The 22,482-nt window shown below is 57.7% G+C and overlaps 3 protein-coding genes across 3 annotated transcripts; 2 read left to right on the top strand and 1 right to left on the bottom strand.

The window, feature by feature from the left end:
- Positions 1-416: 416 nt before the first annotated feature.
- VOLCADRAFT_80525 (uncharacterized protein) lies at positions 417-4,114 on the bottom strand. Its single transcript, XM_002949079.1, has 5 exons — positions 3,716-4,114; positions 2,835-3,002; positions 2,184-2,251; positions 1,638-1,817; positions 417-1,127 (listed from the first exon to the last, which is right to left on the bottom strand). Exons 1-5 carry the CDS (start codon positions 4,041-4,043, stop codon positions 1,065-1,067), a joined length of 807 nt encoding a protein of 268 aa, XP_002949125.1. The 5' UTR covers positions 4,044-4,114; the 3' UTR covers positions 417-1,064.
- Positions 4,115-4,289: 175 nt separating this feature from the next.
- On the top strand, positions 4,290-20,253 carry VOLCADRAFT_104194 (uncharacterized protein). Its single transcript, XM_002949212.1, has 28 exons — positions 4,290-4,771; positions 4,888-5,202; positions 5,450-5,563; positions 6,083-6,370; positions 6,944-7,048; positions 7,459-8,250; positions 8,654-8,760; positions 9,206-9,317; positions 9,530-9,628; positions 10,175-10,287; positions 10,617-10,749; positions 11,060-11,162; positions 11,745-11,919; positions 12,445-12,615; positions 13,022-13,280; positions 13,621-13,941; positions 14,269-14,421; positions 14,822-14,888; positions 15,138-15,262; positions 15,648-15,857; positions 16,024-16,149; positions 16,473-16,616; positions 17,088-17,258; positions 17,722-17,878; positions 18,296-18,498; positions 18,648-18,799; positions 19,086-19,167; positions 19,602-20,253. The coding sequence occupies exons 1-28, from the start codon at positions 4,424-4,426 to the stop codon at positions 19,995-19,997; spliced, it is 5,541 nt and encodes a 1,846-aa protein (XP_002949258.1). The 5' UTR covers positions 4,290-4,423; the 3' UTR covers positions 19,998-20,253.
- A 465-nt stretch (positions 20,254-20,718) lies between these two features.
- On the top strand, positions 20,719-22,166 carry prpL27 (plastid/chloroplast ribosomal protein L27). Its single transcript, XM_002949211.1, has 3 exons — positions 20,719-20,979; positions 21,200-21,298; positions 21,455-22,166. Exons 1-3 carry the CDS (start codon positions 20,764-20,766, stop codon positions 21,623-21,625), a joined length of 486 nt encoding a protein of 161 aa, XP_002949257.1. The 5' UTR covers positions 20,719-20,763; the 3' UTR covers positions 21,626-22,166.
- The last annotated feature ends 316 nt before the right edge of the window (positions 22,167-22,482 follow it).

Raw genomic sequence — 22,482 nt, 5'->3', positions numbered from 1 at the left:
ATTGTGTCCTATGTACGTTGCAGTTGTGCAACGGTGTTGCTCACAGTCGTTGTGTGTCGCTGTGGCAATGCATGATGTGGTTATGTACATAATGGCCTGTTGCAGCTAGAGCCGTGTCGCTGGCCAACCTGGTCTGCTCGATCGGTCCAACCTTTTTCGCCGGTCAACGGGAACCGGCCGTTCCGATTTGACCGCTCCGATTCGCTCGATCGGGAGTCTTGGCAGTGCCATGCAGGCTGCACCTATCGGACGTGCCATGGTCGATCGGTCGGCCATCGATCGTCAGGCCCGAGCAAATTGCATGTGGTTAATCCCAGGTTGGACAGTCCACTACCTGATCTATCCACTACCTTCCTTCCGTACAGTTTCATGACCAGATGGGACTATTTATACTTGCCAGAGACAGTATGCTTCAGCGCTTTACGAAAGTTAAACATCTACTTGATATCGTATAATTTTTTACCATTAGTTGCATCGGTAAGTTTGTCTGTCGGTTTGCTTTCCTAGTCTCTCGGATTTCCGGGTGCCATAATTAAGCTGATCATTATTGTTACACTACCTAACTATTTGCGAAGGCCCGGATCCCGCACAATTTTCCACACACACACACGCGCACGATAACATAAAATGTCTTCTGGACGTTCCTGATTAAGCTTCGGAGCATGATAACTCAGAAGTAAACCTGGCTGCATTCTAATGCCTTTTAGCAGTCTTCTGCCACCACAACCCGCTACTCGGGGCCTCCGCTCTCATCCACCGCCAAGCAGGGCAAGGGAAGCCCCTCGCCCTCTAGCCCCAGCCAGCCCTCCTGACGGCCTCGGTATGCCTCGGTATTTTATAATCCAAAAACCCTGAGCCCCCACTACGGACGGGATCGGGGTTCAAGAGGGATCTCGCCCAACAACAATAAGCGCAAGTCTTCCTTCTCGTGGAAAGCTGATTCATGAGCGGGAATACCTCAGAAATTTCCCTCGTGGAAAGGAGGTCAAGTCACGAGGTATTAAAGAATCAAGCGACCGACAAGTATGCGCTCAGCGGGATGTGGCTACTGCTGCCGCAGCGGCTTAGAGCTGGAAGGCGACGCGCTCCGGCCCGGGAATCTTGGTCGGGTCAATGGCGGTGAGGACCTGCGGGGGAGCGGCAGGGGGAGATATCATATTACATGCAATATAATACAATCAAAACAACAATTTAAATTGAAGCAGAGACGGAAGCTGTGGTGGGGACAAAGAGGAAGAAACCAAACACCGAACACCTCGCGAGCGATGACTCGAAACGTGGCATCGGGTCGTATCAGGTGGTTGGATGTGAAAGCGCGCGCAAATTTCCAGCAGACTCCTGCAACGATGCGGGTTGCTGGCTGCGGGTTCGTAGGTGCGAACCCGCCTGATCCTAAACCTGGTTCATGTCCTGTGCTCATCCGCTGGAGAGTGCTTTGAGTCCCACTCCTCGGGAATCCTTAACCCACAAACCCCCGCCCTGGCCCCTGCACTAATCCCTGGACCCAGCACATCTGACAGCCGGTGCGTCGGACGCCGAAAGTTACTTTGTATATTTTTTCACGGCAAAAATTTGATGTAAAGTAAGTACAAAAGCAACACGTTTGCACCGTATCGCCTAATTCCGTCCAGCCGCACCTTGTTGTCGGCCTTCATAGAGAACAGCGCCTTCACCACCAGCGACGCCACATCTTCACGATGAATCATGCCGCTGGCGGAGGAGTCCTCCGTCAAAATGGCGCTACCGGTGGCGGGCTCCGAAACCAGTCCGCCAGGGCGGATGATAACATACGTCAGCTTGCCATCGGCGCCAGCGGCCTGCGAGCGTGGGCGCCCGTGTATGTGTATTTGTGCGTGTGTTTTCTGTGTGCAATAATAATGCGCCCCAGCCATGTGCACGTGTTTCTTTCTTCTGTATAACTGCATCTGTGTGCATGTGTCCGAATCAACACTTCGTACCACAAAGGTGACAAAAGCAGCCCCTCGTTTGTGGAAAGCCACAGCATCCTTTTTCCTTCATAGTTCCATTCCAAAGCCCATGCAGGTGTGTAAGTAGATGCGACAGGACACGGGACAATGCCGCCAACGTAGCGGCGCAGCGCATCGTTCACCACGACGAAATCCCAGCGCATCACGACGCCAGCCCCGTGCCCCACCCCGCCCTCCAGAGCGCCCAGCACCCACCTTGAGGTGTTCCTCGGCCTTGTCCTTCTCCACAAGCACCGGCTTCAGGATGTTGTAAACGCGCTCCCCTGCGCCGGGATTATCACCATCACCACCATGTGTGCCACTGCCAAAAAAACGATTCGTGCTACGACCAGTGCTTATCTACCTGTAAACCTACGAAGCCATCACAGGCACTTACGCACTCCTGAAACCTGTGTACCGTGCTCTGCTACCGCACCCACATGCACCGCCATCCCCGGGGGGGGGCACGTGGCCCCACCCCACCCCACCCCACCCCACTCCTCGCGGTACCCCTTACCAAAGGGCCACACATCCGGTTTGCCATTATCATTGCTGGATGTCCACACAAGTTCACATGGGTACTTTGGTCCCCGTTTGCCCATCCCTCTTTCTTTTCCCTCTTTCATCTTCTTGTTCTTCTTGTTCTCCTTCTCGCACACAAAGGAGGACTTGCATCCTGTGTCCGCATCGGCACCCCCTTTGTGTTCTCTGTTCCCAAATCCTTGGCAGCCAAAGACACGACTCCCCTTGACCCTTCCTAGTGCACTTCATTTTCTCCCTCCTCCTGCCGGCCCTTTCCTCGTCTTTCCTCTCCCCACCCCTTAACCTCCTCTCCGCCCAGCGCCAAGCCTCCAGCCCCCAGCCCACCTGGCGCGTCCTTGCTGTCTCCGCAGCCCACACTGGTCACCAGGATGAACTTCTTGACGCCTTTCTTGACGGCGGCGTCAATGACGTTGATGTTGCCCTCGCTGTCGACCCGTGGGTCAGCCACACTGCCGCCCAGTGTGCACACCACGGCATCCACCTCCTCAATACCTGAGGGAGGCCAAAACGGGAGCGATGTCGCATACGAGTGGGGAAGCGGGATGGAGAACGTGGGGGATTTTCCAGGAGATTCAGATCCGACCCAAATGGAAATGACCCAAGCGAATGGAGAAGTGGGGGAGGGGAAGGTCATGTGACCAAACCAGGCACGCGGTGTGGTGTTTACGAGGGCGCGTACGGGGTCATTGGTTATGTGCGGAGCAGAGCGACGATAACAAAGCAACAATGTGAGACGAATTGTGATGTGAGAGAGGAAACGTTGCGGCACGGGAGGTGGGAGGAGTATCATGTGAACCCGAAGGACAGCCGAGATGGTGGTGGCGCGTGCATGTGTGTGTGGGGGGGTTGGGGGTTGGGAGGGAGACAACCCCTCCGGATTCGGTACAAGATCTTCCTTGTGGCCGGGAGCACAGATGTACGGGCCTGATACCAGATCTGGCCCTTAGGGCTACAGGCACAACCACGGCCTAGCAGCATGGGGCTGGAGCAATTTGAGGAATAAGTAAGGAAAGTGGATGGAAGATTCTGTGTAACTACGAGGCACAGGGCAGAAAGGGGCCGGCAGGAAGAATCTGGGACCTGTGGCAAAGGGCGTTGTCCCTACCAAGTCCAAAAACCAGCTGCACTGCCTGGTTTGCCCAGGTCCCGTTTGCTCGAAGTCCAACGCCTTCGTCATAGCGGCCCCGTGGTGGCTGACTGCTTACCGTCAAAAACACGCTGGACGTCGTCCTTGCTCAGAGCATCGCCCTTCGGGACGAAGGCCATCATCTTTTCGATTTCGGCCTTGCGAATGTCGGTGCGCTGCATCATCCAAACCCATGAACCCATGTCCTTGAGCTTCCGCGTGACGTGCAGCGCAACACCACCGCCGCCGCAGACTAGGATGCTTGCATTGTCCGGGTCAAGCTCGTAGGACGCAGTTGCCCGCATGGTAAGGGCCCGGCTACGACGCACGGAGCTGATCTTTGCACTGACGAACGGCTGAACTCGAGCGCTGCGCCCAGTGGTTTGCGCGAGTCTTTGGGCCTGCATCTCGCTGTTGAGAACTAAATGTGGGTTGGCCCAATATGTAACAGATCCGACTGCGCTGTTGGAGTGTGTATCGGCCCTGAAGAACTGCGCAAAAGATCCTGGACATTTGAAGAAAACCGACGAGAAGGATGCCGTACCCTATGCTTAACCAACTCCCACCTCCTTACGCATGGACGCAAACATGATAGGAAAGGGTGTTCACGTAAGAAAGTGTTTGCTTTGATCTTTGTTTTTTCTACCTTAACCAGCAGATATTGTCTTGTTTGCTGCCCTTTTACTTAACCTGGCATAAGGTCCGTCTCATAGTTACAAATCTGCTGCATCGTAAGATAGACGCGGCGCAGGGCGAGTAGCCCGGCCGCCACGTCGTTCCCATTACCATGTCGGAAGGGGGGAACAAGCCGGACCCCGTCGAGAGAAGCTTACAGCGGGAGCCTGCTGACGAGGATATGCTGGAGCCAGCAGCTCAAGAAGGACCGGAAGCGGCGAGTGAGGTCGGCGAGGGCGGGGAGGAGCCAGCTGCGAAAAAGCCTAGGCTGTCCTCGGCTCCAAAATTTGCGCCGAAAGAGCTTCGAGTCAAAGGCTCGATTTCGACGAAGGCCCAGCAGGCGACTGAACCTCGATCGATGCCGCGCCAGCAGCAGCCTTTGAAGCAGCAGCAACAACAGCAGCAGAATATGCAACAGTTGCCGACAAAGCAGGCGGGGTCTTTATTAACGGTCGCAGAGGTGAGGACGGTGGTCTTGGTTAGATCGGCGGTTGTCGGACTTGGGTTATCGCTGGACTGGCGTCCTGGCTATCCTCCGTAACGTCCTGAACGTCGCATCTTATCCGGCCTTCGCAGATTGTTACGGACAAGCTCACTAAATTAGCGCAAAGGAATTGGTCTAACGCGGCACGCGCACGGCACCCGCCACCAACGTTCAAACCGAAGCTCGTTTCATCCATCTACCGGGATGAACTTGGCGGGGCGGGTACACGGGGACCTAGCTTCAAGCGGGTCATGCTGCTGGAGGTGTCTCAGTACTTGGAGAATTACCTATGGCCCAACTTTGACCCGGAGACCGCCACGTTCGAGCACGTCATGTCGATCGTGCTGATGGTCAACGAGAAGTTCCGGGAGAATATTCCAGCTTGGGCGTGCTTCCACACGCGGGAGGTGGGTGGGCGGGTAGAGAGGGGACACTTTCGGGTGTGCAGCGCGTGTTTCGGGTACGTCGTGGGCTGGTCAGTAGATAGGCCAGCTCGCAACCGTTTACCTTAACGCCGGCAGTGCAGCCACCACATGCAGCGTTGGTGTAGGGGTGTTGCGCCTGTTCCCAGCCACCGTGTTTTGTCTCAAGAAGACACATTACCGCCTAGCGGCCGGCACTTCCCCTTAATCCCTGCCCCGCCCTAAATAACAGGATGCCTTTCCCGGCTTCTTCAAGCGTGTCCTGTCACTGAAGGAAGGACGTGAGGGCAAGCTGCGCATGCACGAGCGGACCGCATATGTCCTATTCATGATCCGCTCCTTCCAGGTGCGGATTGTGTGCCGATCAGGTCTGCGCTTTGTGGTCAGCTTGGAATATCGGACGGGGGCCCCGGGTTCCAGATAAGAGTGGACGGACGGGGGCCCAGAGCGAGGATCAACGGCAATGATCCTTCTCCTTGCTAGGGTTAATAGATGGTCGCGCGTCTGTGGAAAGCGAAAGCACATTATTGTCTCTCCCACGTGCCATGACCGCGTGTCTACACCGCTGACCGAGCTGAGCTAGAGGGATGCAGAGTGCCGGCGCGCCTGTGGCTCGGCTGGCAGTATCGATCTTCTAAACGTGTAGAGCAGCATTGCTGCGCAAGATTGGTGGGGTGCGTCGCGTGAGGGTTTCCAGGCGACATGCAATTCGATAGACGTGGGTTTGCGCAGATTCACTGGTGTTCGCAAAACTGGATGTGCGCAATGTGTGCTTGCCGTTGCCGCTTGACCTGTCGCTAACGCTCCCGCTGGTGTTGTTGCTGATATTGCCTTGGGTCTCTTATCCTGCGGCGGCCGATGCCAGTCCTTGGAGGATGAGATGGTCCGGGCTCAGGTTCTGCGCGTGGTGTCCCTGCCGCTGTGGCACGCGCTGTCGCCGGGGCGGCTGCAGCTAGAGCTGCACGCCCACGAGGCGCTTGCTAAGCACTGGAAAGCAGCCGCCAAGAAGGAGGCCAAGGCAGCTGCTAAGAAGGCCAAGGCAGGCGCAGCGGCCGGCGAGGGCGCTTCTGCTGCGTACGTACCTGTGGCTCAGCGACCTGAGGTCCGCTTCCTGCCGTCGTTGCTGGACGAATTCCTATCCGTGTTGGATAAGGTGGGCGGGGCTGGGCTGGTTTTACGGGTGAATTGCGAAGCTGGAATCTTGTGTCGTTTATAAAGCTGGGATAAGGCGGACGGCAGTTTCGTGGCTGGGGGAAATTGCTGTATACGGGCTCACCAGCTAGTGGGATGTGCCGGGTATGTGGGGAGTTGGAATGAAGATGTGCGAGACTGAGGATCAGGTCGTGAAAGCCTTATAGGCGTGGGGGCCAGACAGACGCTTCCATACGCGCACACGTGCAAAGGAAGGAGGCCCCACGAGAAATGACCCCCGGCTAACTGACGGCAGCTCGCACGCAGACTTCTCTTCCGAGCAGGGTCATTGTTCTGCCTGCCATGAGTTTTCAAACCAGCCTGCCGGGGTGCGCCAGGAAGAGTCTAGCAATCCTGCATGCTAGGAACTCAACCACCGCGTTGCCACCAATGCCATGTCCGGGACAGCGCTGTCCTGATAGCTCCCTTCCCTTCCACGGATGCCATGTATCTCTGTCTGATCTTTCCTCCACTACCGCAGCGCACGCTCTGCGGCTGCACCCTAGCGGCTAACTCAGCGCCCTTGGTTGCGCAGGTGGTCATACCGCCCACTGACCCCGGCTGTTTTGCTAAGCTCGACCGCGCTGGGCTACAATACTGCGAGCGCTTTCTGGAGTTCCTCATCGATCTGCTGTCGCAGGTAGGCCTTCAAAGGCAGGCGCCCAGGAAAAGGGCTCAGCCGTCTCTTGTTTTCTCAGTAGTGATGGTGGCTGACTTGAATGTGGCCTGGCTCTCGCCCTGGTAAATGGTATACGAGATGACGTCCATGTTGCTCACATATACGCTCATTAGACATACACACGTCTGCGGATCAGTTGTTGAAGTACGTATACACGTACAGCGTTCTGTGTTGGGAGGACACGGTATTGGGGTTGTTCGGCCTGGGGCGGCCTGGGGGCCTGGGCGGGCGCGTCGGGATTAGTCGGGAGGAGTTGCAAGCTCAGCTGGATGGTCGTCACAGCTATCTTCCCCCAACCCGATTCGCCTTCTGTGATGCCAAATACATCTAAACCATGCAAAACCCAAACCTCATTTCCCCAATTTTTCCAGCTGCCCACACGGCGCTTCGTGCGGACGCTGTTGGATGACCGGGCGCTGCTGATCAAGTGCCGCATGAGCAAGCTCTTCAAGTACACCCAACCGCCACCCGGGGCGGCGGAGGCGGCAGAAGTCGCCGCTAAGGCGGCAAAGGCTGCTGCCCAAGCAGCTGCCAGGTCAGCCGGAGAGGGGGCCCGGCAGCCTACCAGTAACGGCGCCAGCAATGCAGCGGTGCTGATGGAACAGGGCGAAGGAGAGGAGGAGGCTTTGCGTGAAGGGGCGGAGGAGGACTCCCGGACAGAGGGCAGCGAGAGCGAAGTCGGGGAAGAGGAGAGCAGCGGCGGTAGTGACAGCGACGCAGAGGGCGATGCAGAGCGTGCTGGAGGAGAACAGGAGGCCGCGGCCGCAGACGACGCAGCTAACGACGCCATTGCGAATGGGGGCGAAGCCGATGGCGCTGGGGATGCAGCGGCGGAGGCGGCAGGCCCCGGCGGGGTCCTCCAGGGCCGCATCCAAGGGCGTGGCGGCGGCAGGGGCCGGGGTCGCGGCAGAAGCGGCGGCAGGGGTCGCGGCAGAAGCACTTGGCGGCGCCGCCGGATCCGCGGTCCGAGCGGTACAGCGGAGGACAGCGAGCAGGTCCGGCGGCCGGCTGGTCCCCCATCCAACACGCTGTTCCGGCAGCTGGTGGACTTGTTCGCCTACTACATGGCCTTCCCCATTAACGATCACACGGGCGACCCCCTCACAGACGATGACGTCACCACTGCTCATTACGAGAAGGCAAGAACTCGGGGCCGGATGGAAGTGAAGAGCGCTCAGCTCTGGTACTGCTTGGCCGGCCCGCCTGCCTGCGCGCGCCTTTGTGGTCCTGTGAAGCTGGGTCAGGACTTGCTTTCATTTGGTTTTGGTTTTGGTAACGGGCAGCCGGTGGCGGTGCACGAGGTAGTGGTAGCGCATCCCGTATTGTGGTTGTGGTTGCATGCTCCTCGTGGACCCTGACGTGCACCTTCTCGGTGGGGAAAGTATTCAGTGGTCGTGTACCTCTTCCTTTTCATGTGCTCCATGGCTCTGGATGCTGCGTATATCGCCAGGAATATTGGTCTTTTCATAGGACGAGATGGCAGCACAGTCAATGCCATGCTTGCGAGTCCTGAAGGTGTTCCCGTCCCGGCTTCTTATTCGCCCGTCCCGACCCATGTCCATGCAGGTCTGTCAGTTCCAGCGGCTGTGCTTCAAGCACTGGGCGCACGTGGAGTCTTTGCACGAGCTGGCGCTCAGCAACTGTGGGGCTGTGGAGCAGCGTGACAACCTGCGGTAAGAGTAACGATATATGAAGAAACAGTATCACTGCTGCGTCCGTCTTTGCTTTCGACGGCATGGCCAACTGCCGAATGATGGCCGTGTGGTGTTTTCGCAAGCGAGGACGAACGCTGACGGTATCGGCGACATCTTTATATTCCCCTGAACTGCGTCGGATACCTGTAATGGCGATGTATGTGGGTAGGTGTCGTTGGTGCTGATGCTGTGGACCAGCCCAAGGCCGCTGCAGTCCCTGTGCCGATTGCCCTGCCGTGGCGGGCCGTGGCTGTTCCCCCTGGGGCGGCTAACTAACTCCTTCAGCTCCGCCGCCGGAGTATAAGTGGCTCGCTCATTGCGCGGAACTAGCAGTTCTCGCCTAGTTCCTCGCTTGCGTTCGTCCGCCCGTGTCACACTCTCAGTCCTTTGTCCGCTCCGTCTCTGGTTGCTGTTTCCTCTGCAGGCGGCATTTGTCAGCCATTTCCACGGACCAACTGCGGCACCTGGTGTGTCGCCAGCTGAGGCTTGTGGGCGAGGACGACCCATGGGCTGCGGACACGGCTTTCATCATGGAGGTGAGCCGGATTGGTACGGCCTTGGTGTCCGCCTCTCGGGGTGACCTCCTCTCCCGTGCCGTCCTCGTTGTCCTCTCTTCACCGTGCCCCAGTCCTCCCTCGCACCCTTTCGCTCGCGCACCTTTTACGGTTCCCTATTTTCCACCTCGGCTAGTTGGGTCGGTCGTCACGTGCTCACGTCCCGGGGTGCTCGACCCGTCGCTGTCCTCCAGGTCCTGGTCAGCACGTACCAGCGGCGGCGCAGTCAGCGGGAGGTGGTCAATGAGATGCCGCTGTACCCGACAGAGGGGCTGCTGTGGGATGAGAGCCAGGTGCGGAAGAGGTTGCGCACCCTGGGCAGGAGATCCCAACCCGACAGGTTTTAGGGGGCTTTGGAAAACGTAGAGTATGGGGAGGCTGTACCCAGTGATGTCCATATGGTAAAGAAAGGAGAGGAAAACGAAATGGAGCTGGTGGTTCTTTGTCAGTCGTGGGGAGGAGGCGAATGGAGGGTTCAGAGTTGTTGGCCAAGAGTGTACGCGAGAAGGCTCATGGTTGCCGTCTTGGAGGGAAGCGGGGATTGCACCCGGGCGCTTTCTTGGCCCGGTAATTTGTCGGCAGCGAGGCTTGCGTGGCTTGCCAGCGTTTTTAAGTTCTTCGAGTCTGCTCCACTGACGTGTGTTGCCATCGCTGCAGGTCCTTTGCATGCCGTTGCCACGTCACGCGTGCTTGTGGCTCAACACCTGCTGGGCCTGTACAGTGCGCGCTAGTTGGCCAGTCGTTTTCCGCCTTGCCATACACAGCTGCGGCCCCATCTCATCACCATTGTTTTGCACGCTGTCTCACCGTCAATCCCCTGCCCTGCCCTGTCCGCGCAGATCCCTGCCTCCTCGGAGCACTACACGGGAGAGGGAGCGCTGGCGCTGCCCAAGCTCAACCTGCAGTTCCTAACCACCCACGACTACCTGCTCAGAAACTTCCACTTGTTTAGGTGAGGGTAACAAGAGACATGCGGGTAACTGGAGGGGACGTTTCCCCAACGTGGACGTGAAAGTCCTGGACGAAGGGTTGGGGCTAAGATGAAAGATTGCAGGCACGCGCTCATAGCGGTTTACATTGGCTTAGGGGTTGGGAAGGAGGGCGTGTTTTCGGAGAAGGCCATGGACCGGTAAATTTGCGCGAGGTAGCGGCAAAAATGGTGGGATCTACTGCGAGTCTGCTGCGTCGTCGCGGGCACAACCCAACCGTTGACGTCCTTGCCGAACTCCCTCCCTGTCCGCCGCTCTTGGCGTTTTCGTGCATTGGCGTGCCCCGTTTCAGGCTGGAGGCCACCTATGAGATCCGGGAGGACATTTCGGATGTGCTGCGCCGCATAGGGGCGTACTGGGATGATGACGACAGGGTGCGATTTGCCGGCTGGGCGCGTATGGCGCTGCCGCTTAACTCCTTCAAGGTGCGTGCAGCAGTAGGCGGGCGGGCAGGCATGCGGGAACTGGATCTTGGCAGGCCGGGAATGGGGGAGCTGCCAGACATTCACAGCTTATGGCGCGGGCCTGACTATGCAATATTTAGGGTTTCGGGGTTTTTTCATAGCTACTGCCTGTTTCCCAAAGCGCCCTGCTATGTCGTGGCACATGGTGCCCACATTCGGGAGCCTGTATGGGGAGTATATGTTGCTTTATTCGGCCACTGGCGTAGCTCAGGAATGTTATGCCTTTCGTGCTGTTGTCGCTGCTGTGTAAATTTTGGATGTTGTCCTGCAGATCACGGAGGTCCGCAAGCCCAACGTGGGGGACGCCAAACCCGCGGCGGTGACCGCCAACGTGGTGATCGACACACGGCCGCTGAGGGGCGACGTGCGCGCAGGTACGACCGGGCGAGCCATCTAGCTGCGCGCTGCCCGTGCCGGCGGTGGTGGGCCCGTCACCTCACCGAACTATCCTGTCTCCCTATCTGGAGACATGGAAACACATGCCACCGAGGCCTCTGCGCCAATGCCTTCGAACACACGGGTCGCCGCGCCTCTGTTGCAACCCGTTGCGACGTACTCGAACTACCGAACAGACCGCCCGGGCGTCTCCCTCGCCAGGGCCTCGGCGTCGGCCTGGGTCCATTGGGCCTCTCATGTTGCACGCAGCGGTAGCGGAACTAGGGTCTGGGGTGCAACGTGTCCAGGTGCTGCGTCCGGCCCCGAGGTCCCTTGCAGCCGACGCGGTTGGCGCTTCCGATTTGTTCAGGTCCTTTCCCACGCGTGAGCCGTAGTCTGATCCCTGAGGCTGCCCTCCCGGGCAGTACCCCGGCGCGAGCACGTGTCCCAGAGCCGTACTGAGCTGTATTGAGTCGTTCTGCTTGAGCTGTTCTGGCAAATATGGGAGGAACCCCGTGCGGGACCTTTCTTGCAATTGTGTGATCGGACACATGTGGTGGCGTGGGTGTTTGTCCCTGCAGAGTGGGATGAGCTGAAGCAGCACGATGTGTTGTTCCTGATGACTGTTCGTCCGCCCGCCGCCGCGGCTGCGGCCGCCTTGTTTGCGGACGGGCGGGAGCCCAACGCCGCGGAGAAGCACGGCTTGGTGTACGTGCGTGGCTGCGAGGTCATCGAGGTCCGCGATGAGGGCGGCAGGTGAGGAGGCGCGTGAGTCCGTTCGTCCTTGCGCGTGGGGTGCAGGGAGGGGAGAGGACGGTCCTCTTGGCCTGATGGGGCTTTGACCTCTTGAGAATCCCGCGCATTGGCCAGCTGCCCCGTGCCTGCATCCACCGATGCCGCTGGCGTTTGTAGATAGCTGCGTGGGCTAGGGCAACAGCATGTGACCTGCTGGTGCGCTAGGCGACTGTGGTGGAGGGGCTATAGGGCGTTGGGTTATGGACAGGAGCAGCACCTCCTCCCGCTACACGGAGGCTGTCCTGTTCGAATCCCGCTGGGCGTGACCCGCGCCTTGAACTCCGCCGTAACCTTCCCTGTGTGTGTTGTCCTTCCTGGGTCCTTCTGTTCTATATAACCTCCTCTTTCTTAAAGCATTAAAGCTTCCGCCCTGGAAGCGTCTGCATGGAACTGCCCTGAACGGTCTGAATTGCCCTGAACTCGAATCCCCCTACGACGCGGGTTGGATCATCCTAAGGCGCCCTCCTACACGTCCGTCCGCAACAGGTTGATGAATGACTTCACGGGTCGCGTGAAGCGTGACGAGGTGAAACCGCCCGAGGGCTTTTCCCGCACCCTCACTGTGGCACTTGACACTGCCCAATATCAGCTGGACATGAACACCATGGCGAAACACAAGAGTGAGGACCCCTACGCAACCTTTAACCTCCTTATGCGGTGAGAGCGAGTGAGACGCGAGTGAGAGAGACGGCACAGCCCAGCTCAGCTCAGCCTTGCCTAGCCTAGTCTAGCCACTGCGCGGCGTCGATGCTGGAGATGCTGGAGGTGGTAGGGGGCATGGGAAAAGGGCCAGGAGTGAAGAAGCGTTGGAGTTGTCCAGGGTTTGCCTTTTGTTGGCGTGCGTTTGTGTGTGCGTTTGTGTGTATTGTATGTCGTGAGAGGGGAGATGACGAAGTTCCTGTTCTGTTAAGGACAGTTGCTGGCCGATCTTGAAGTTGCCCTAGGGCAGCCTGCTCCTTGTGGTTTAGTAGGTTGTCACGTTTTTGGCTGATGCTGAATGTTTTGCTGCTCGTTCATGTCCTGTGCTGCTCGTTCTTCACTCGTTGCGCGCGCTCCTCGCCAGGCGCAAGCCCAAGGAAAACAATTTCAAGGCTGTGCTGGAGTCCATCCGCGACCTCATGAACGACGAGACCGCTGTGATCCCGCCCTGGCTACATGATGTGTTTCTGGGGTACGGAGATCCGGCAGCGGCGCAGGCGCGAGTGCCCGGTACTGCCGCCGCCGCTGCCGACGGCGGCGGCGGTGACCAGGGCGGCGTAGGCGACCAGTCGCCGCTGCGAACAGTGGACTTTGGGGACACGTTCCTTGATGCGGAGCACGTGGTGGAGGCCTTCCCGCAGTTTAAGGCAAGTAGCTTTGTGCTAGCTGCGCCATGAATTTCCCGCCTTTTGCTAATCCTTGTATGTACGTGCAAAGTCAAGGCACTATTGCCATCTGTGTCCAAATTATTAACATCGTCGTTTGTGTTTGTGGGGGGAAGATCTGCACACGTGTGGGCATATGCCAGTTGCTAACCGGAAACGCATGAATAGAAGAGATATCTGCAGATAAGTCATCTTATCATCAACACCACGTCACTACTTTACCTCTCAACCAGGAATCCATCCTCGACTCTCCGCAACACTTCCACAACACGACGCAATCCCCCCCTCTCTTAACCAGGTGACCTTCGTAAACCGCTCCGGAGGCCCCCAGCCGGTGCCTCCATTCAGGGTCACCTTTCCCACGGAGCCTGCCCCGGCAACGGCGAACGGACCCTCCACGTCCGGCACAGCGGACGCGGCCTCCACTGCCGGCGGCGCCGCGGCTGCACCCATGGCCGAGGATGCCACAGGTGCTTCTACTGCTGCGGACGTCGGCAGCGCTCCTGCAACGGGTCCCAGTCCCGGGGAGTTGCTCGTGGAGAGCTACGTGCCGCCCGACCCAGGGCCCTACCCACAGGACCAGCCCCGCCGCAATGCAGTGCGGTTCACGCCGGTGCAGGTGGGAGGTCCGGGAGCTGCTGCTCGCGTGCTGCGGGCGGAGAGGACGAGGGGTATGGGATGGCAGTGTGCTTGGTGCAGTGCAGTGTGGTGTGGTGTCGAGTGGTGTTGAGATGGCCTCCTTGATAGGTCTACGGGGGCACAGGTGATGCCGAACAAGCCTGTGCGTGAAACACACCAGCCCTGCTTCCACACCCGCCTTCAGGTCCCAGTTCGTCGCAGTTGCTTGACAGCGACCCTTCCCTGTGGTTTTCCTTTCTAGGGGCTTCTTTGGACGAATTTTTCAAATCCCCGCCTTCTCCGTCGTGTTGTCTGTCTGTCTGTCCAGGTGGAAGCCATCGCTTCCGGTGTGCAGCCGGGACTGACCATGGTGGTGGGGCCCCCCGGCACCGGCAAGACCGACACGGCCGTGCAGATCATGACGGTGCTCTACCACAACTGTCCGGGGCAGCGCACACTGCTCATCACGCACTCCAACCAGGTGCGGGACACAGCCACGTCATCGGACAACTCGCGTTCGCATCCACGTAATGGGAAGGGGATGAGGGGTGGGGCAGCACGGCCTATTGATGACCTAGCAGCCCAGCTAGTAGCGGAGCGCTGACGGCCATAACGCTTGCACTGGGGTGAGGGAAGGGCCCCGGTGTGCAGCTTTTGGCCTTTTGGCACAGAGGCGGGTAGGTTTTAGATGCATAAGTGCGATGGGGTTCCCTCGCGGAGCGTATTACTGGGCTCAGCTAGCTGTGAACTCTTCTGCTCCTAAGTTTAGCCCGTTATGAGGTGTCACTGGACGGCCACCTTAACTGCTGCAGCTGCTAATCCTGGCTATCGTCCTCATCACAAGCACTGACGTGCACCTCCTTTCCTCTCTGCTACTGCAGGCGCTAAACGACTTGTTTAGCAAGATCATGGAGCGGGACGTCCCGGAGCGTTACCTGCTTCGATTAGGTGCGCAGCTGCCGAGGTTTCCTGGCTTGTGGGGTAGAGCGGGGTGGGTTGGGGGGATAGGTTGGCGGCGTCAGGGGCAGAGCCACGGCCCATGGGCACTTTCCTCTCCTTTCCTTGCCTGTCTAAGACCAAGTGCTAGTGTGTCCCTTCCGCCGTCCCTTCCCCCGGTCCCGTTGGGTTTGACCTTTTCGTTTAAAAAGCATCCACCCTCTTCAAGTCACCCCTCCCCACTCCCAACACTGTTGGCAGGTATGGGCGAGGCGGAGCTGGACACTGAGCAGGATTTCAGTCGGGTGGGGCGAGTGAACGCCATGTTGGCCAGGAGGCTGGAGCTGCTCGCGGAGGTGGAGAAGATGGCGCGACAGCTGGGAGTGGTGGGTTGTGGGTCGGGGGTTCGGGTGCGGAGTTGCGGTACGGTTGCCCGGGAGGGAGTCCTGCGGCACTGTGAGGTATGGGTGTTTATAGGAGATGGGCCCACGTGGCGTGGTGTCCCTAGTGAATGGTTATTATTGAAACTGATGGACGTGTGGTATTGGCGGGATCTTGGCTGATTGAGGCATTCTCTCAAAGCTGATGCCAGTAGCAGCAGCTGCCTCCATGTGGATTGTTCGCTGTCCATTCAGCCACAGAGCTGATGCCGCGGTTACGGTTACGGTTACGGGGAGTTTTCGCTGTGGACCGTGAAATTGCTGGGGCCACGCACCCCACGTTCTCCGCTTTTGTCCTTGCTATGGTTTGCGCGCCCCTGGTATGCCCCAGCCCGAGGCCGAGTCCGTGGCGTACACGTGCGAGACAGCCGGGTATTTCTGGCTGATCCACGTGCTGGCCCGTTGGGAGAAGTTCACGGCTGCGGTGGAGCGGGCGCGTGCGGGCGGTGCGGGGCCGGCTGTGATTTCAGAGCTTTTCCCCTTCAAGGAGTACTTCGCGGACGCGCCGCAGCCGCTCTTCGCGGGGAACGACTTCAAGCAGGTGGGCGTCTGCGCATGGGGAAAGGGCGTTGTGCAAAAGGGACACGGCTCGCAGTGGCTGGCAGGCCAGGGCGCGTGTTGTTTGCTGCTGTGTATATGTTTGCTCCCAATAAAATTAATCATCTCTCCCGGACCCTCCTGACGTGCACGGACACACATACGGCCAGGATATGGAGCGTGCCCGCGGCTGCTTCCGGCATCTACGTACGCTGTTCCAGGAGCTGGAGGAGTGCCGCGCGTTCGAGATGCTCAAGGGGCAGGCGGACCGCGTCAATTACCTCAGCACCAAGCAGGTGCATGCGTTGTGTGCCTTTTCCTACAGCAGCCAAAGCCAAACAAGCAGCAAAGGCGAATATATTCCGTAGGGATGCACTGAACGAAAGGATGGTCCTCGAATTGTCCATGCTGGATTTGGGTTTGTGTCATTATATTAAGGGTGCATTCGGAGCAATGGTCGATGACCTAGTAGCAGCTTGCGCAACGTTGTGGGAAGAACTGCTTGGCCATGTGAGGCTGAGATTGCAAGCAGAGTGGTGGCCTTTTAGGTCCCGGTGCTGGCTTCAGTTTTCTCATCTTGCTGTCCTTGCCCCTGGTTCCCTCTTCCTGCACCATCCAGGCCAAGATCGTGGCTATGACGTGCACGCACGCGGCGCTGAAGCGGCGCGAGTTCCTGCAGTTGGCTTTCAAGTACGACAACCTACTGATGGAGGAGGCGGCGCAGATTCTGGAGATTGAGACTTTCATCCCCATGCTGCTGCAGGTACGGGTGGGGAGAGGCGAGGGGGGTTCCATAAGGCCGCGCGCAAGTCGCGACAGCGCGGGACAGGCGGGAAGCGGTGTATACGAAACATGCGAGACCTTCGCCACGGGAGCAACAGCAGTCGGTGTGTGCCCCTCTTACGGCATCGACCTGATGTGCCCGTGCAGCCCATTTGGGCCCAGCTTCACCAGAAACAGTTCCCCGCGGTTTCATCCCTCCCTTCGTTTTCCTAGAGCACCAATGGCGTCGCACCTCCGCATTTCGAGGTTTCCATCTGGAGAGGTCTCCAAACATTACCTTAGCCGACATTCTTGGCGGAAGGGACGCGAACCCTTGAAATTCCGTTGCGTCCTCCTCCTTGGTAACTCTTGGCAAAGCTCGTCAGGCACGACGCAACAACGCTTGGACGCGATCTGCAACACTTGCAGCACTGCTTCTTCTCCTGAATTCCCATCCCTGTTGCGTCCGCAGAAACCCGAGGACGGTGTGTCGCGTCTGAAGCGTGTGGTGCTGATTGGCGACCACCACCAGCTGCCACCTGTCGTCAAGAACCAGGCCTTCCAAAAGTACTCGCATCTCGACCAGTCTTTGTTCACACGCTTCATTCGGCTGGGCACTCCCTACGTGCAGCTCAACGCGCAGGTGTGTGGACACGAGCCGGCAATCCTGGTGGTTATGTGGCTATTGTAGTTGTGATAGACGAGGAAGGATTGTCGATGCTAGGGTGTGTGTGGCAGATGAAGCGCTCGGCGGGGCTAAATATATACCTTAAGACGTTATTGGAAGAAGCGGTAATGATCACTGTCGGTCGGACGTTGGAGTTCCGGTTTGGGTCGCGTATTGTGCTGCTTCGCAATGGCAATCTGTTTCTACTGGACCATGCCAGGCCGGGCCGTGCGCCTATGCCAAGTCATGTCATGCCACAGCAGCAACGGCATTCTCGAGAAGCTGCGCTCCATCGTCCACACTCACCGCCCTAGTGCCGCTTGTGGTGCAGCACTAAACCGCAGAGGCTTTCCCCCTTCCTGCCTAACGTTTCCGCCTGAAACTTTATTCCCGTGCTCTTGCTTCTGCAAATATGCACTGTTTCCCGCCCTCCCCTCAGGGTCGCGCTCGTCCCTCCCTGGCGCGGCTGTACAACTGGCGGTATAAGGCCCTGGGCGACCTGCCGGCGGTGCAGCAGGGGACGCCCTTCCGGGCTGCCAACCCGGGCTTCGCCTTCGACTTCCAGCTGGTGGACGTGCCAGATTACCTGGGCAAGGGTAAGTAGGCGGGATGGATGGCGGGATGGAGGCGGGTTAATGGGTGGGTGGGTTCAGGGATGGGGACCTCGGGGGTTCAAAAAGGGAGCCCGAACCATGGCGAGACCCAAAGAGACGTGAAGGAGAGGACGGGAGAAAAAACGCTTCTGTTTGGGTGGGTCGGTAAGGACGAAGGTTCCCAGAAGCCCCCTTCGGACCCATTTCGTTGTCCCGAGCTTTAGCCCCTTCATGTTGCAGGTGGTGTGGCCATCACCATAGCCAGCTTGCGAGATCACGCGGTGTCGATGCCTTCACGTGAAATAAATTACCGGGCCGAGCTCTGGCAGGCTTACTCTTGGCATAATCCCACCATCTCCCGCAAGAACCTAAACCCTTCCGGCCCCCTCGTTTCCGCTCTTTCCCAATTCTAATGTGCAGGCGAGTCGGAGCCTGTGCCGTACTTTTACCAGAACCTGGGTGAGGCTGAGTACGTGGTCGCCGCGTACATGTTCATGCGGCTGCTGGGCTACCCCGCACACAAGATCTCCATTCTCACAACTTACAACGGACAGAAGGCGCTCATTCGAGATGTCGTGGAGCAGCGCTGCGCGCCCTACGCCATGTTTGGCAGGCCGCACAGGGTAGGATGGTTGGAATGGGTACATAGGGTCTGGGGTCCTTCCTCCCCACCGTCCCTCATTGCAAACTCCTGCGGGTTTCCCTTCGGTTGTTTTGCCTCGTTGACTTCACTTGGGTGCCGATATACCCTGCCACGCCCTGCCCTCCTTAGATCGCCACTGTGGACAAGTACCAGGGCGCCCAGAACGACTACATCCTGCTCAGCTTGGTGCGCAGCCGGACAGTGGGCCACTTGCGCGATGTGCGGCGGCTGGTGGTTGCCATGAGCCGAGCTCGGCTAGGGCTTTATATCTTTGGCCGGAAGTGAGTTATCGAAAGGAAGGGACGGGACGGGGGAGAGAGGCAAGGAGAGCGGACGTAAGGGGGGTGCTGTGGAGCGTATCTACACTACCAGGCAGTTCCACAAGCAGTGCGACCAAAAGGGGACGAGGGCGAGAAGTTGTTCGTGTGGCCGCGCGGCTGTGTCTGGCGCCGACTTAAGTGCCTCGCATCAAGCCCCTTCCCGTGCGCGCTCTGCGTCCACGGTGCTCCCTTGTTTTCCTTGACCCCTGGAGGACATTCCTGACTGCGCACCGCACACACCGCGCAGGGATCTGTTCGCCAATTGCTACGAGTTGCAGCCCACCTTCCGGCAACTGCTTGCGCGGCCTACCCAATTAGCGTTGGTCAAGGTATGCATGCATGGGGTGTGGGGATGTGGCCAGTTCCTTCCATGCGGATCAGCTGTAGTTACAGCAGTAACAGGAGGTCGGGGTCAGTGGGCGAGCAGGGGAAGCGTGGTAGTGTTTCTAAAGGGGCCGTGCCACCAGTTAACAGTGCATCCGGCTCGGTTCGTGAGGTAGTCTTCGTAGTCGAAGAAAAACTTCATCCACTGCCTGACTCCAAACATTCCTCGTATGAGGATTAGGGACCTTAAGCAGTTGTGGTATGCCCTGTCGCCGCACTGCATAAATGTTAAGCACTGTGTTGGAGCTTCCCTCCAGTAACCCATGGCACGCGGCTGTCAAGCCATCGTGTTTGGCAGTGAGAAAGAACACAACAGCACAACAAACTCAGAAACTCATTGTTTTCTCATCCGTTTGACTCCGTCCCCTATTCTCAATAGGGCGAGTCGTACGGCGTTTGCGCACGTGGGCTAGAGGACCCAGTGCAGTACGACCTTATGCCGGGTGTGGAGGCTATGTCGGCGCTGGTCGCCGCAATTACGGATGAGCAGGTCGCAGCGGCAGCTCTGGCAGCTGCAGTGCCGCCACCATATGAGCAGCAACCCCTGCCTGGAGGCCTGTCAGCGACTGAGCAGCAACAGCCAGAGCAGGGGGTTACGGTGCAGGGCACTGGCGGTGAGGCAGAGACGGGGCCGCAAGGGGGGTGTGAGGCAGAGTTGACACCCAAGGATGAGGGCAGCAAAGACAAGGACGCGTCGGAGGCAGCAGTCGACAGGTCGGCAGGGGAAAAAGGCGCGGAGGCGGCAGAGGAAGCCGGGGGAACTATGGAGGAGTGACGGTCGCCTATGCTTCAGAATATAATTTAATCCCTTATTTGGATTATGCTGTCTGGGGCGGTGCGAAGATGCGCTGGTCAGGTACTGTTAGGATTTAGGTGCTGAGTTCCTGAGGCTTAGGCCCTCAGGGACAGGATTACCCGGCAGACCGGTGATATTGGAAGGTGATGTTGGTTACGTTGCTCCATCGGTATATTTTGGCGGCAGAGAAAGTCAAGTGGTGGCGAGGCGTTGCAGGCAATGTAAACCTGGTCCCACAAGGAGGCACTCGTCTGATTGTTGCTGAAAGTTATGTGGTAAAATTGCTGCGCAGGACAACTTTAGAGTCAAGGGGTCCATAGGCGTCACATTAGCGGGCCTGGCAGCCACTCCACATCCAAACGGTGCACCGTCTTGTTCTTGGCCTGCCACAACTTTATCACACCGGTGAAGCGCAGGTGCAGACGTCCACATGTTTTGCATAGACACTAGATTTTGCACTTCTGGGCTCTACTGTAGAAAAACACCCATTGAGGAAAGCTTATGAGAATTCCTTCAACAAATCAAACGATTAAAAATGTTTCGCAAACGCTGTATAATACATTTACTACCTTTAGCTTTACGATAGTATAAGAACGCACATAATTCGCAGATGCGGTAAGGCGCCGAGGACAGTGACCGCCGCCGTACGAGCTGGTTGTGGATTGTACAAGTCGTCATGTTGTCCAAATTGCTAGTCCCTAGCTTGCCCACCAGACACCGTCTAATTCTACGTAGGCTTATAACCATGCTGGCCCACAGCTTTGCCGGCCAGGCTTTGGCCTCGCGCGTTCGCGTTGCTGCTGCGCCAAAGCGTGTGCTTGTCATCCAGAACGCCCACAAGAAGGGTTCAGGTTCTACGAAGAACGGCCGCGACTCGAACGCTAAGCGGCGTGGTGTGAAGGTCTACGGCGGCCAGGCTGTGAAGGCCGGTGGCATCATCGTGCGGCAATGTGGCTCTACGGTAGGGCATACCATGATTATGATAGTGAGGATTTGCCGATGTTGAGCCTGCGTTAGGTTTGCATGGAACTTTTGTGACTTGCGGTCACGGTTCGCGATGGGATGGATCATAAAGAAAGACAAAATATTGGTTTTGCACTCCTTTACGTGTGGGGCTGCAATTAAATATTGGACAGCCTGGCCAGTCCTTTTCTTCTGAACCACAAACACCTGGAATGCAGTGGTACCCTGGCGACAACTGCATGCTGGGCAAAGATTACACGGTCTTCAGCACTGTGGAGGGTGTTGTCGTCTTCGACAAGAAACGCGAAAAGCCTGAGGTAAGGTATAAGTTGCGCTGGTTGAACCCCGGGACCGTTACGGTCTCACCACCTGATACCCTTGGCTGGGAGATATTTTCAAGCAAGGGGCATCTCACGTTAGCTAAGAACTGGGTGAGAGGTGTGTGTGCTTTGTGTTCCATCTATGCCTAACAGGTCCATGTCTACCCAGCGGACCACCCGAAGGCCATGGCTGCCGTTACTGCCACCCACACGAAGCAGCCATCTGAGGGCCAGCAGTCTCGCAAGGAGCGCCGGCGGTCAACCTACACGCCGCGGAAGGCTACTCTGGCTGTGGCCCAAGTGGCTGCCCCTGTGACGCCCTAAATAATAGCAAGGAATGAGGGGCACCATAGCGCTTGCGTAGCGCTGTCTTTGAAGATCGGTTCACCCTCCCCGAGTTGGACAGCACATTCAGCGGCTTCCAATTTTGGTTTGATGGGGCCATTGCGACTTGATACCGGCGGTGGTGTGGTACGATTCAAAAGCTGCTCCTTTCCTTGGTTTACACGATGTGCCGGGGGTCGTTGGAGGGGCTGCCGCAGTGTAGCCATCCAGCGCGCTTGCGTGGAATCCAGTCTTCCCTGGTATCCGCATGATATTGCATGAGGTGAATCCCCACACCTGAAGCTGGGTGTTCTGTGCATGCTTGCAATTTTGTCCTGCAGCTTGCTACACAGGACACTTGACTTCTCAATGGCTGCTGGGGCTTACAGAGCTGGAGTCCTTGGGTCGTGGATTTGTGTGTGGGAATAGATTTTGAACAATTCAGGGGAAGGCGCTTGGTTGTTTTACAGGCCGCGTTGACTGGCGAGGGTCGATGACAGTTTATTTACACGCACCCCTTGTAATCTATGCAGCGGCCGGTAATAATTCTTCAATTATGGCGATCCATGTCATGGAATTAAGATGCGGCCACGGCTGCACAGGAAGATTTTCATTCGTGACTCCCAATTACACGTAAATGCGAAAACGCAATGCTAGGATCTGTGATGATGTTCGCACGCACTCTCCAGCGTAACGAAACATATTATCTGCAAAATTGTACTTATCCCAACCTAACATCAACTAAACGTATACAAAACTGTTTCCCGTGACAGTTACAACCCTGCCACCAACTATATTGCACCGGCAGCAGTGTCTAAGGGATAATGTCTATGGATTATCCTTGGTCATATTAGTCA

This window comes from Volvox carteri, assembly GCF_000143455.1.
Source record: "Volvox carteri f. nagariensis unplaced genomic scaffold VOLCAscaffold_13, whole genome shotgun sequence".
Taxonomy (NCBI): Eukaryota; Viridiplantae; Chlorophyta; class Chlorophyceae; order Chlamydomonadales; family Volvocaceae; genus Volvox; species Volvox carteri.
The sequence above is the reverse complement of the archived record's forward strand: the minus strand, read 5'-3'. Positions and strand labels throughout refer to the sequence as shown.

What these genes read in the sequence shown, in the direction of transcription:
- VOLCADRAFT_80525 (XM_002949079.1), bottom strand. Translation starts at nt 4,043, where the DNA reads ATGCAGGCCCAAAGACTCGCGCAAACCACTGGGCGCAGCGCTCGAGTT. An exon ending in CGTCCAGCGTGTTTTTGACG is followed by an intron (nt 3,003 to 3,715) that starts GTAAGCAGTCAG and finishes GGCCTCCCTCAG; the next exon opens with GTATTGAGGAGGTGGATGCC. An exon ending in AGGCCGAGGAACACCTCAAG is followed by an intron (nt 1,818 to 2,183) that starts GTGGGTGCTGGG and finishes CCACGCTCGCAG; the next exon opens with GCCGCTGGCGCCGATGGCAA.
- VOLCADRAFT_104194 (XM_002949212.1), top strand. Translation starts at nt 4,424, where the DNA reads ATGTCGGAAGGGGGGAACAAGCCGGACCCCGTCGAGAGAAGCTTACAG. An exon ending in TGCGGTTCACGCCGGTGCAG is followed by an intron (nt 13,942 to 14,268) that starts GTGGGAGGTCCG and finishes CTGTCTGTCCAG; the next exon opens with GTGGAAGCCATCGCTTCCGG. An exon ending in CCCAATTAGCGTTGGTCAAG is followed by an intron (nt 19,168 to 19,601) that starts GTATGCATGCAT and finishes TATTCTCAATAG; the next exon opens with GGCGAGTCGTACGGCGTTTG.
- prpL27 (XM_002949211.1), top strand. Translation starts at nt 20,764, where the DNA reads ATGCTGGCCCACAGCTTTGCCGGCCAGGCTTTGGCCTCGCGCGTTCGC. An exon ending in TGCGGCAATGTGGCTCTACG is followed by an intron (nt 20,980 to 21,199) that starts GTAGGGCATACC and finishes CCTGGAATGCAG; the next exon opens with TGGTACCCTGGCGACAACTG. An exon ending in AGAAACGCGAAAAGCCTGAG is followed by an intron (nt 21,299 to 21,454) that starts GTAAGGTATAAG and finishes TATGCCTAACAG; the next exon opens with GTCCATGTCTACCCAGCGGA.